The sequence below is a fragment of the Dipodomys spectabilis genome, unplaced genomic scaffold (assembly GCF_019054845.1).
Source record: "Dipodomys spectabilis isolate Male_0828 unplaced genomic scaffold, ASM1905484v1 ptg000175l, whole genome shotgun sequence".
In the NCBI taxonomy this organism is placed as follows: domain Eukaryota; kingdom Metazoa; phylum Chordata; class Mammalia; order Rodentia; family Heteromyidae; genus Dipodomys; species Dipodomys spectabilis.
In genome coordinates, this window is record NW_024870852.1 from 11,344,080 (window position 1) to 11,357,256 (window position 13,177).

At 47.7% G+C, this 13,177-nt stretch overlaps 1 protein-coding gene across 1 annotated transcript in view; it reads left to right on the forward strand.

Annotated features, from left to right (window-relative positions):
- The window catches only part of Znf341 (zinc finger protein 341), a 39,589-nt gene that overhangs the window by 15,714 nt on the left and 10,698 nt on the right, over positions 1-13,177 (forward strand). Inside the window, exons 7-10 of the mRNA XM_042694572.1 lie at positions 1,091-1,175; positions 3,570-3,763; positions 5,083-5,273; positions 8,270-8,478. Of these exons, the coding sequence (XP_042550506.1) occupies positions 1,091-1,175; positions 3,570-3,763; positions 5,083-5,273; positions 8,270-8,478 (679 nt within the window). The remainder of the gene's footprint in view (positions 1-1,090; positions 1,176-3,569; positions 3,764-5,082; positions 5,274-8,269; positions 8,479-13,177) is intronic.

The window sequence follows — 13,177 nt, forward strand, 5'->3', positions numbered from 1 at the left end:
ATGGCTACTGGAGCTACAGTCATCCATTGCATATCCCAGGCAGTAAGAAGGGGGGGAATGGGAAGGGGAAAAGGGTACCTCCCAGCTTCTAGACGTTCCATGTGAGATGGATTTTTTGGCAGTACAGGGTCAAGGTCTTGTGCTCATTAGGCAGGTGCTCACTGAGCCACACACCCTCAGCTCTGTATGAGACTTCTACTTGTATCTCACTGGTGAGAATTTAGTCACATGAGCCTGTCTGGTTGCAAAGGAAGATGGAGAATACCTGTTTTCTCCAGGGATGTTGTAGGGGATTTGTGATCAAAGGCGAAAGAAGAGTGGCTACCTGTCAGCAAGTAGGTGTGTTTGTTACTCTTTCGAGACACTGAATGGGGGTAGAGTGGTATCAGAAGTAGGGGGTGGATGCAGGGGAGACAAGTGGAGAGACTTTCAGGGGCTCCCCAGTGGACACTTTCTTCCTTTCATGGTTGCACATTGACAGCTGTGTGCCAGGCTTCCCATCAGGCACAGGGACATCTGGTGCCTTGGCCCATGCTCTCTTGTCCTGAGTACTCTGTTAAATGGGAGAAGCAGACAGGACTAAATATTTATTTATAAGTTGCTATAGGAAGGAGGTGAACGGAGCACTGTGACTGAGAGTTTCTGAGGTGAGGCTGGAAAACAAGGCTACTTAGCCAATCTGGGGAAGAGAAGGAAGTAGCTTTTGGGGTATCTGAGGGATGGCATTCCAGACAAGGGAAGCCAGCAGATGCAAAGGTCCAGAGGTAGGACATGCTTGAATTCTTTCAGGATTAGCAAAGCATCTTCCACAACTGGATGGAGGGCATGGTGAAGTAGGCAGGAGTCAGAGGACTCAGTATGCTGATGGTTATCACAGACAGGGTGGGTTTTATCCTGGGGCAGGGGGAGGCTGTGAGGGGCCCAGAGCTTGTCCTGGATTTTTCTCCTGGGCCCTATGAGAAGTTCACTGTGTCTCTTTCTCTGTGCATGTATTTATAAGGCTGTGGATTGTCGGCCCAGGTCCCAGGGTGAAGACAGCCTTAGACACCCTAGCCTCACCTCCCTCTCCTGCTTTGTCTTTCTGCTGCAGGGAAGCCAAAGGCACAGAAGCTCAAATGCTCCTATTGTGACAAGTCTTTCACCAAGAACTTCGACCTGCAGCAGCACATCCGAAGGTGTGCAGGGAGAAGGGAGGGGCTTGTGAGCAGCTCTGGCTGAGGCCATCTGCAGTAGAAACCAGGTCCTTTCTCAAACCCAGCCCATCTGTCCCATGAGGGTCTGCAAGGCCTGTGGTCTAATTGGGCTGGTTTTCCAACTAGATCCAAGTTTTTCTCAGGATCAGGAAAAGGGGCCTACCTGCCATGACAGGTGGGGGACAGGTGATAAATTTGCAGACACATGGGCTGCCCCAATTCTGGGCTTATAGAAGGGCTGTCCACCGGCTGGCCCTGCCAGGATGGCTCCAGGAAGTCTTGGCTCACTCATGTCTAACTGGAACATCTCTGGTCACAAGAACATGCAGGGAGCCCATCTGGTCCTTGGTGTTCTCACCTGTGACACAGAGGAGCTAACGCAACCAGGGCTGCTCACAGGGTGACTCGTGTTACATGGGATGCTTTTAGCAAGTTTCTGACTGTGGCCTGGGAAAGTCTGAAGGATGTACTTAGGTTATTCTCTCTCTCTCTTTTGTCAGTCTTGGGCCTTGAACTCTGGGCCTGGGCACTGTCCCTCAGCTCTAGGCTACCACTTGAGCCACAGCACCACTTCCAATTTTCTAGTGGTTTATTGGAGACAAGAGTCTCACAGACTTTCTTGCCCAGGCTGGCTTTGAACTGTGATCCTCAGATCTCAGCCTCCTGAGTAGCTAGGATTACAAGCATGAGCCACAGGCACTCAGCTGATGAGGTTATTCTCTTTAAAGTTGGTTTTTGGTGCTGGTCCTCTGACTATTAGATATCTCACAGCCGTGTCCTTGGGGGCAAAGTCGAGCTTGGTGGAGATCCACCAGTCCACAACAGCACTGCCTAGATAGAGCTTTCAATGAAGGTGGTGGTGCTCAGGTTGGTGCTGTCATCAACTGTGACCCAGTGTGGCCACTACCAGCCCTGAGGGATCTTGAGTACTTAGAAGGGGGCTAGTATTGCTGAAAAATGGATTAATTTATTTTTTTGCTGGACATGTTCTGGTACTTGAGCTTCATAGCTCAAGGCTGGTGCTCTACCACTTAAGCCACAGTTACACTTTCACGTAGTTAATTGAAGATAAAAGTCATACAGACTTTCCTGTCCAGGCAGCTTCTCAAAGCAGTCCTCACATCTGAGTTTACTGAGTAGGCTTGGGCTAGTGGCACCTAGCTGAAAAAATGGAATTTTTTTTGCCAGTCCTGGAGCTTTAACTTGGGACTTGGACTCTGTCCCTGAGCCTCTCTGTGCTCAAGGCTAATGCTCTACCACTTGAGCCACAGCACCACTTCCAGCTTTTTCTGTTTATTCGGTACTGAGGAATCAAACCCAGAGCCTCATGCTTGCTAATCAGGCACTGTACCACTGAGCCACATTCCCAGCCCTGAAAAACAGAATTTTTAACATTAACCAACTTAAATTTCAATAACCCCTTATAGCTAATATCCATCGTAATACTATAGCTCTAGACCTTAGTAACATTGTTTTATGGGTTGAGATGTAGTTCAGTGGGAAAACACTTGCCTAGCCAGCACAACGCCATGGGTTTGATTCCCAGTATCAAAAAAGAAAAGACAGGCTGGGAATGTGGCTTAGTGGTAGAGTGCTTACCTATGTATGAAGCCCTGGGTTCAATTCCTCAGTACCATGTAAACAGAAAAAAGCCAAAAGTGGCATTGTGGTTCACAACAGTTCGCCTTTAGCAAAAGAAGCTCAGGGATGGTGCCCAGGCCGAGTTCAAGCCCCAGGCCAGGGTCCCCCCCCACCCCCCAAAAAAATAGTTGATTATCTGGTTGTGGTGATGATACTTTTCTTTTTTTTTTTGGTCATGGGGCCTGAACTCTGGGCCTGAGCACTGTACCTCAGCTCTTCAGCTCAAGGCTAGTGCCCTACCACTTGAGCCAAAGCGCCACTTCTAGCTTTTTCTGCTTATGTGGTGCTGAGGAATCCAACCCAGGGCCTCATGCATGCAAGACAAGCACTCTACTACTGAGCCACCTTCCCAGCCCCTGATGATACCTTTAATCCAAGAAATTGGGGGTCTGAGGTGGGAGGATCCAGAGTTTGAGGCCAGCCTGGGCTGTCTCAAAGCAATACAAGACAATTTTTAAAAGAATTTAAAAGTGGATTGAAGGAGAAGTTAATAATGGTATACATGCTGTACGTGGCAGCCACTAGGATGCTTTTTCATTCAGATGACAATCTCTAGAGGAAATGTGACATCTCAGTGTGATGTGCCAGGGTCAGCCTCTATCATGGGTGATGGGATCAAGAGCCCAGTTTTCCCACCTCTGGTCTGTCGGGCTTGGATATGAGGATACATCCAGCGGCCAGAAGTAGGTCTGGGCCATTGCTAGGCAAGGGTGCTGACAGACTTTGTCCCCACAGCCACACAGGCGAGAAGCCCTTCCAGTGCATTGCGTGTGGCCGGGCCTTCGCACAGAAGTCCAATGTCAAGAAGCACATGCAGACCCACAAGGTGTGGCCCCCAGGGCGCAGTGGTGGCACTGTTTCTCGCAACTCTGTGACTGTACAGGTCATGGCCTTGAACCCCAGCAGGCAAGAGGAGGAGGAAAATGCAGGTGGGTGAAAGTGGGGGAAGCCATGCTCCCCCACATCTCTCTGCATCCTCGCTGGGTTTGTGGCGCAGGGAATGGAACCCAGGGCCTTGTGCAGGCTAGGCAAGTGCTCTGCCACTGACTCCACCTCAGCCCCAGCTTCACAGGTTTTATTGCTAACTCTCTCACTCTGGGTAACCTCCTTGACCTCTGGGCTTCAGTCTACTTGACCGAAAAGGTACTTATATAGTGAGATCCTCATCTTAAAAAAATAATGGCTCATGCCTCTAATCTTAGTTATTTAGGAGGCTGAGATCTGAGAACTCATTCAGACAAGTCCTCAAGACTGTTATCTTCAGTTAACCAGCAAAATGCCAGAAGTGGAGGTGTGGCTCAAGTGGTAAAGCACCAGCCTTAAGCAGAAAAAGCAAGGGGATTTTCAAAACCCAGTAGGAAGAGGAAGGGGAGGAGAGGAGAAGAAGAGAAGAGAGAAGAGGAAACAGAGTGGAAGGCACAGGATAAAAGGAAGGATGACAAATATGTAATATGTATTATGTAATATACATTGCTCTAATACTATGTCCATGGCAGGCATCACTAATTGGTTTGCTATCTTTGTTTTCCCTGCTGAGCCTGGATCCCAACTCAGAATGGGAGACCACCTCTTCTGTTACTTTCCAGACTCCGCTGGGCTGGGAAGGTGGCTCAGTGGTAGAGCACATGCCTTGCATGCCAGAGACCCTGGGTTCGATTCCTTAGCACCACATAAACAAAAAGAAAAAAGCCGGAAGTGGCGCTGTGGCTCAAGTGGTAGAGCGCTAGCCTTGAGCTGAAGAGCTGAGGGACAGCGCCCAGGCCCAGAGTTCAGGCTCCATGACCGGACCCAAAAAAAAAAAAAAACAGACTCCGCTGTGCCTGGACACAATGATCCAACACTCAGGCACTGGGCCATGGCTGCAGAGATGGAGCCAGAGGTCCCTGATATGAGACCCAAGGAGGAGCAAGGTGGTGACAAAAGGACAGTGAGGCAAAGGGTTCCAATTAGAAGGAGGCCTGAGGAGGCACCAGTAGTGTAGCTGGTGTTCAGTGAGGACCCACCACGGAGGAGTCTGTGGCATCCAAGACAAGGTTGGCACTAAAGCCAGAGGCTCTCCCTCCCTCTGGCTCAGACTGCAAATGTGTCAGTATTTTATCTCCTGGACCGGATGTGAGTCCATATCCCACACCAGGCATACCCAGAACACACAATAGGTGTTCTGTGATCTCCCAGACAGCGTGATTCCTGTCCTGACTCTCCCCATCCCTGCTCACTGACTTCCTCCCTGGCCTGCCTCTCTTCCCAGGTTTGGGCCAGACCCTGTCCAGCACACCACAGCCCCAGACCTTGCCGCCAGCAGGTGAGGATGATGCTGACAAGCTGGAGCCCAAGCAGGTGGTCCTCATCGATAGCTCCTACCTGTGCCAGTTCTGCCCCAGCAAGTTCAGCACCTACTTCCAGCTCAAGTCCCACATGACTCAGCACAAGAATGAGCAGGTATGTGGGCATGGGCATAGGGGCCACAACCAGTCGGCAGGAGCCCAGAGGTGCGAGATCTTTGCTATCTAGAGACAGCAGAAATCATGTCAACCTTTCTACAGTGCTTGTGCCTTTGGCTGGGTTTCTAGTAGCAAGGGCCCGTCTCTTGCCTCTTCTGGTGTCTGACTTCAGAGAGTATGGCCTTGTAGTCTACCATGGTCACCTGGCCTGGGACAGTGCTTGCTTTTTCTAGGCGGCCACTCTGGCACAGCTCTAGTCATAAGCAAAGGAGCCCAGCAGCCTTTCCTAGAAGCACTGGTCAGAACAGTGCATGAGGTCTGTCATTTAGAGAAGTGCTATTTGGTGCCACACAAAAGCAAACTGGCTTCATGCTGTTTTATTTCTCTCCCTTCAAAGGAAGTTTATAAGTAGACAATGCTAGGCTTGTATAGCAGATCAGACATGTCATCATAGCCCAGGCTTTTAACTTTAGACTCTACGATTCTTAGCTGTAACAGTGAACAATCCTGTAGTGTTGAACAATGGCTGTGATATCTCTATGTATCATATCTATATGCCAGTCAGGACAAATGCAAAAAGTAGAGGGGATTTCTTCTGGGAAGCTTTCGCTTTTTTTCATTGTAGGAGAGATGTTATCCCAAAAGTCGACTACTTTCCCATCATTGCAAAGCAAGGGGTCGCATGGGTAACATTGGACACAGGGAAACCAATAAGGATGAACTCTTTTTTTTTTTTTTTTTATGATCAATCATGGGGCTTGAACTCTGGGCCTGCGCTCTATCTCTGAGCTCTTTAGCTCAAGGCAAATGCTTTACCACTTGAGCCACAGCACCACTTTCTGGTGGTTAATTGGAGATAAGAGTCTCATGGACTTTCCTGCCAGGGCTGGCTTTGAGCCAAGATCCTTAGATCTCAGCCTCCTGAGTAGTTAGGATTACAGGTGTGAGCCACTGGTGCCCAGCAGGAAGAACTCTTAAGTAGGCATGTTGTCACTCTAAGCAAATTAGGGTTCCCTTCATAAGGAAGATATGGTGTATGGTATTATATAAGCACCTGAGGAGTATGTGCTACTTATCAAAGTGTAATCCTCAAAATGCTAAAAACACTTCTCATAGAAAGAAATGGAGAAGAGTCACAATTTCACTTAACTCACTCAGGAGGGAATGGAAGGATGGCAGAACTGTTCAAAAGCTGATGAAAGCTGGCCACCAGTACCTCATACCTGGGTAGCTCTCAGGAAGCTGAGATATGGAGGATTGTGGCTTAGTATCAGCCTGGTATTAAGAAAGATCTGCAAGATTTTATCTCCAAGTAACTAACAAAATGCTGGACTGGAGGCATTGCTCAAGTGGTAGAGCCCCAGCTGAGCAAGGAAGCAGAGCAACACCAGCTTGTTTAGTCCTCAGTTCCTACCCCACTACAAAACAAAAACCAAATCCCCAAAACACAATTATAGCTGATCATTTTTTTCTCCCAATATTGGAGCTTGAACTCAGAGTCTGGACATTGTCCTTAAGCTTTTGTGCTCAAGATTTGTGCTCTAGGGGCTGGGAAGGTGGCTCAGTGGTAGAGCGCTTGCCTTGCATGCCTGAGGCCCTGGGTTCGATTCCTCAGCACCACATAAGAAAAAAGAAAAAAGCCGGAAGTGGCGCTGTGGCTCAAGTGGTAGAGTGCTAGCCTTGAGCTGAAGAGCTGAGGGACAGCGCCCAGGCCCAGAGTTCAGGCCCCACGACTGGACCAAAAAAAAAAAAAAAGATTTGTGCTCTACCAATGAGCCACAGCTCCACTTCTGACTTTTTGATAATTAACTGGAGATGAGTGTCTCACGGACTTTCCTGACAGGCTGGCTTTGAATCACAGTCCTCAGATTTCAGCTTCCTGAGAAGCTAGGATTAAAGTGTGAGCCATCAGTGCCCTGCCTCTGATTAGTATTTTATAAATCTACATTTAATCTGGTTCCTAATGAGCAGCAAAACTAGCCACTTCTCCCAGAGAGAGAAGAGACTTGAAGCAGGGTGGTTAGATAGCAATTCTCAAAGAGAGGTCCCTGACCATTCTCTGTGAGGAGTGAAGTTTAGCCACCTAGACTTGCTGGGTTACATACCTGAGAGTCTGGATTCCTTCCTTTCCTTTTCTTCTTTTCCCACCATTGCTGGAGGCATGGAAGTACCAAGGGGATGTATAGAGTAGAGAGCACAATAGTGAACTAATTAGACAGATATTATGTCAGGTACCCATGGCTCACACTTGTAATACTAGCTACTCAAGAGGCTGAAATCTGAGGATTATGGTTTAAAGCCAGCTCTGGGAGACAAATTCAAGAGACTTATTTCTTCTTTTTTTTTTTTTTTTAAAATTTTATTTTATTTTATTTGAGAACATACTGTACAGAGGGGCTACAATTACATGGGCAGGATAATGCATACATTTCTTACCAAGCATTGCAGCCTCCTCCTTTGTTTACCCTTCACCTCCCTTCCCAGCCTCCCCCCTCCCCCCCACCCAATCATACCCCCCCTCCCCCCCCCAGACTTATTTCTTCTTAACCAGCAAAAAGGTGGGAGTGGTAGTATGTTTCAAGTGGCAGAGCACCAGCCTTGAGTAAAAAAAAACCAAGCCCCAGTAGCAGCACAAACAAAACCAAATTAAGACGGGCTCTGGTGGTTCATGCCTATAATCCTAGCTACTCAGGAGGCTGAGATCTGAGGATCATGGCTCAAAGCCAGCCCAGGCAGGAAAGTCTGTGAGACTCTTATCTCCAATTAACCACCAGAAAACTGGAAGTGGCACTGTAGCTCAAGTGGTAGAATGCTCTCCTTGAGCTGAAGAGCTAAGGGACAGCACCCAGGCCCAGAATTCAAGCCCCATGACTGACAAAAAACAAACAAAAAAACAGATAAAACACTTCATCTTAGTCAAAGGTCATAAAGTGGTGTGACTTGGGGTTCTGACAGCAGAAGGCTACTGCCTCTCATCTGGCATCTCCCTTCCAGGTGTACAAGTGTGTGGTGAAGAGCTGTGCACAGACGTTCCCCAAGCTCGATGCATTTCTGGAACACATCAAGAGCCACCAGGAGGAGCTGAGCTACCGCTGCCACCTTTGTAGCAAGGACTTCCCATCGCTGTACGATCTGGGCGTGCACCAGTACTCACACAGCCTCCTCCCCCAGCACAGCCCCAAGAAAGACAGCGCCGTCTATAAGTAAGCACCACACACCGTCTCCTGGGCAGGTGGGAGCACAGGGTCTGGGGTCTTGATGGCTCTGCTGCTCAAGAACAGTAAGGACAGCTCAGAGGGGGCATCTAGCCTGGCAGGATGGTTCTGCTCATGTGTGCGGGGTGGGGAGAAAAGATCCTGAGTTCAAGCCCCAGGACTGGCAGAAAACAAACAAAGTAGAGACCTCACCTCCCTCATCTTCACCAATAAGGCTGGTGCAGTGGTTCACATCCATATGTCAGCTATTCAGGAAGCAAAAATAGGAGGATTGTGGTCCAGACTGATAAACAGGCCTAAACCATGACTCAAGTGTTAGAGTATCTACCTAACACAAGGGCAAAAGTGCAGAGCTCAAAGTGTAGAGTTCTTCCAAAAGAGAAAAACAAATACTTTTACATTTCAAGTCATAATATAGACATCTTTGCATTTCTTTTTTCTTTTTCCTTTCTTTTTTTTTTTGGTCAGTTGTGGGGCTTGAACTCTGGGCCTGGGCACTGTCCTGGAGCTCTTCAGCTCAAGGCAAGCACCCTACCACAGAGCCACAGCGCCACTTCTGTTTTTGGTTTTTGGTTTTGTTTTGTTTTTCTGGTGGTTAATTGGAGATAAGAGTCTCATGGAGTTTCCTGCCAGGGCTGGCTTTGAACCATGATCCTCAGATCTCAGCCTCCTGAGTAGCTAGGATTACAGGCGTAAGCCACCAGCACCTGGCATCTGGCTACATCTTTGCATTTCAACCTAAACAGACCTGACTTGTTCTTTCTAGCAGTTCCTTATAGTCCTGTGGTCATGCATGTACTGTGATTTATTTAAATCTTTGCTCTTGCTGGATAATTGGATGATTCTAGTTTGTTATTATTATAAACAAGACTATGGGGAACAACTTTGGTCATTTATCTGTACCCATGTTCCTAGAAGTGATTTGGCAGGTCAGAGACCCAAAGGAGGTCTAAAAATAATTAGTTATCTTCTTTAAAACAGAATTGTTACATGCATATAGTGCAATATTTAAAAACCACATGCAGTGAGTGGGAATTCTTCATCTACCTCCCCTGGTCCCCCATCACAGTCTGTCATGTTCAAAGTAGTTTGGTTTTGTGCCAGTCCTGGGCTTGAACTCAGCCTGGGCACTGACCCTGCCCTTTTTTGCTCAAAGCTAGTGCTTTACCAGTTAAGCCACAGCTATACTTCCAACTTCTTGAAAGATAAGAATCTCAGGGACTTTCCTGCCTGGGCTGTCTTTGAATCCAGACCCCCTGACCTCCCCCTCCTGAGTAGCTAGTATTATAGGCGGGAGCCACCAGTGCCTGGCCTTTCCCGCACTCCCCTTTTTCTGTACTGGGGTCTGAATTCAGGGCCTTGTCCTAGTATCACCACAGCTCTACCACAGCTCTTAAAACTGTTTTAGTGAGATATTGATCTCTCATGCCTGTAATCCTAGATACTCAGGAGATTGAAGATCACAATTTCAAGCTAGTCCAGGGCTGGGAATGTGGCTTAGTGGTAGAGTGCTTACCTAGCATGCATAAAGCCCTGGGTTTGATTCCTCAGTACCTCATAAACAGAAAAAGTGGAAGAGAAGCTGTGGCTCAAGTAGTAGAGTGCTAGCCTTGAACAAAAGAAGCTCAGGACAGTGCTCAGGCCCTGAGTTCAAGCACCAGGACTGGCAAATAAATAAATAATAATAATAATAAAGTCCAAGCAGAAAAGTTTGCATGTGAGACTGTTTCCAAAATAACCAGCAAAAAATCCAGGCTAAAGGTATGGCTCAAGTGGTATTGTGTCAGGTAAGTGAGCAAGCTGAGTGAGTGTAAGGGGCTGAGTTCAAGCCCTGGAACCAGCACAAAACAAAACAAGAACTCAGCCAGATGCCAATGGCTCACGACTGTAATCCTTGCTACTCAAGAGGCTGAGATCTGAGGATCCCTGTTCAAAGCCAGACCGGGCAGGAAATTGAGACTCTTATCTCCAACCACCAGAAAACCAGAAGTGGTGCTGTGGCTCAAGTAGTAGAGCTCACCTTGAGTTGAAGAGCTCAGGGACAGTGCCCAGGCCCAGAGTTCAAGCCCCACAACAAATAAAACAAAACAAAAAAACCCTCACAACTTTTTATTTTGATATAATTTCAGACTTCCACAACCCAGATTTCCACTATTACTACTGTATTCACAGCTTTGTTAGATCTTGTCCCTGAGAATAAGGTGTAGCTGCTATCCATCACCTTTAAATTCATGAGTTTCTCTAAAAACAGGGAGAGCTGCTTACATAAGTACATCTTCTAACCAGACACAGGAAATTAACCTCTGTACTCTTCGTGATCCATGAGACTTACTGAAAGTTATCCAGTTGTTGTAGTAACATCGTTTATAGAAACAAACAAAAAAGCTGGGTGCCTGTGGCTCATGCTTGTAATCCTAGCTACTCAGGAGGCTGAGATCTAAGGATTGTGATTCAAAGCCAGTCCAGGCAGGAAAGTCCATGAGACTTTTTTTTTTTTGCCGGTCACGGGGCCAGAACTCTGGGTCTGGGCGCTGTCCCTGAGCTCTTCAGCTCAAGGCTAGTGCTCTACCACTGGAGCCACAGCGCCACTTCCGGCTTTTTCTGTTTATGTGGTGCTGAGGAATCGAACCCAGGGCCTCATGCTTGCAAGGCATGCACTCTACCGCTGAGCCACCTTCCCAGCCCTCCATGAGACTCTTATCTGTAATTAACCACAGAAAACAGAAGTGGTGCTGTGACTCAAGTGATAGAGAGCTAGCCTTGAGCTGAAGTGCTCAGGGACACCACCCAGGCCCAGAGTTCAAGCCCCATGACTGATCAAAAAAAAAAGATAATTTTTTTGGGGGGTCCGGTCGTGGGGCCTGAACTCTGGGCCTGGGTACTGTCCCTCAGCTCTTCAGCTCAAGGCTAGGGCTCTACCACTTGAGCCACAGCACCACTTCCGGCTTTTTTCTTTTTGCTTATGTGTTGCTGAGGAATCGAACCTAGGGCCTCATGCATGCAAAGCAAATGCTCTACTACTGAACCACCTTCCCAGCCCCAAGGACCATGTTTTCTGTGACCTGGAATGCATCCCAGAATGGCAGTCACATCAGCCTATCACCTCCTGAACGCTGGCATAGCCCTCATTCTTTACTTTTTATGACCCTTATATTTATTTTCTCACATTTTTTTGGAGTTGAGGATTAGACCCAAGTCCTCATACGTGCTAGGGAATCAGTTCTTCTGTCACTGAGCTTTTTTCTTTCTTTCTTTTTTTGTTGGTCCCGGGGCTTGAGCTCTGGGCCTGGGCACTGTCCCTCTTCAACTCAAGGCAACTCCTCTACCCCTTGAGCTATAGCGCCACTTCTGGTTTTCTGGTGGTTTATTGGAGAGTTTCATGGACTTTCCTGCCTGGGCTGGCTTTGAACTTCGATCCTCAGATCTCAGCCTCCTGAGTAACTAGGTTTACAGGCGAGAGCCACTGGCGCCCAGCTCTTTCTTTCTTTATTTTTGTTGTGGGGCTTGTGAGCTGTTATCTGTCTGTGCACTTTCTCTGAGCTCTTTTGCTCAAGGCTAGTGCTCTACCACTTTGAGCTGCAGGTCCACTTCCAGTGTTCTGGTAGTTAACTGGAAATAAGAGTCTCATAGCTTTTCTTGACTTTGAACCGTGATCCTCAGATCTTAGCTTCCTGAGTAGCTAGGTTTATGGCATGGCCACCAATGCCCAGCTTGTTTTCTTTTTTGAATCAGGATCTGACTGTGTAGCTCAGGTTTTCCTTAAATTCTCAATCCTCCTGCCTCAGCCTCTTGAGTGCTGGGATTACAGACACTGACCACCTTGCCCAATTGGATATTTTTGAAAAGCATAAAACCATTATCTTATCCATTGTCCCTGTTTGCGTGTGTCTGTGATTACATTCGGCACACACACACACACTTTGGCAGGAACACTAAAGTGTTATCTTGTCCTTTGTGCCTCATATCAGGACCACATGATGTACCTTTGTCACATTCTGCCGTTGTTTCCTAGAAGATTACTGAAGGCAGTGCTGAATTTTCCTGGCTTTTGCTAAACTCTGTCCCACATCAATTCACATCTCCTCTGAGCCTGAGGGAGTCTGTCTTCTTGCCTTACCAGCTTGGAAGGTCTGTGCCTTCCTCTTCCTCCCCATCTGGCTAGGACTCCTATGTGTGGGTATCCGTGGGCTTTGAGGGGTCTTCTGGGCCCACTACATGTGTCACCCACTTGGAGTTCCCACAGGACCCACATTCTGTTTTGGGCATGATTTATCTACATATCTGGACTGTTATAAATGGCTCCATCCTCTAGCAGAGGTTTCAGAGATGATGAAGTATGGCCTCTTTTAGTCCATAGTGGCTTGTAGCCTGTGAGTACTGTGGCTTTTCTTGGTTTGTAATTTATTTTTTAGTGCTGGGATTTGAACCCAGGACTTCACTCATAATAGGCAGGTGCTATACATACCTCAGATCCTGGCTTACTAAGCAGCTAAGATTACAGACATGAGCTACTCTGCCCAGCTTTGTGTGTGTGTGTGTGTGTGTGTGTGTGTGTGTGTGTGTGTGTATGTGCACGTGCGCACGTATGTGTGCACGCCTTCACGCTCACTGAATCCAGGGCCTGGACTCTGAGCTTCTTTTTGCTCAAGGCTAGTGCTCTACTATTTGAGCAACAGTTCCACTTTGG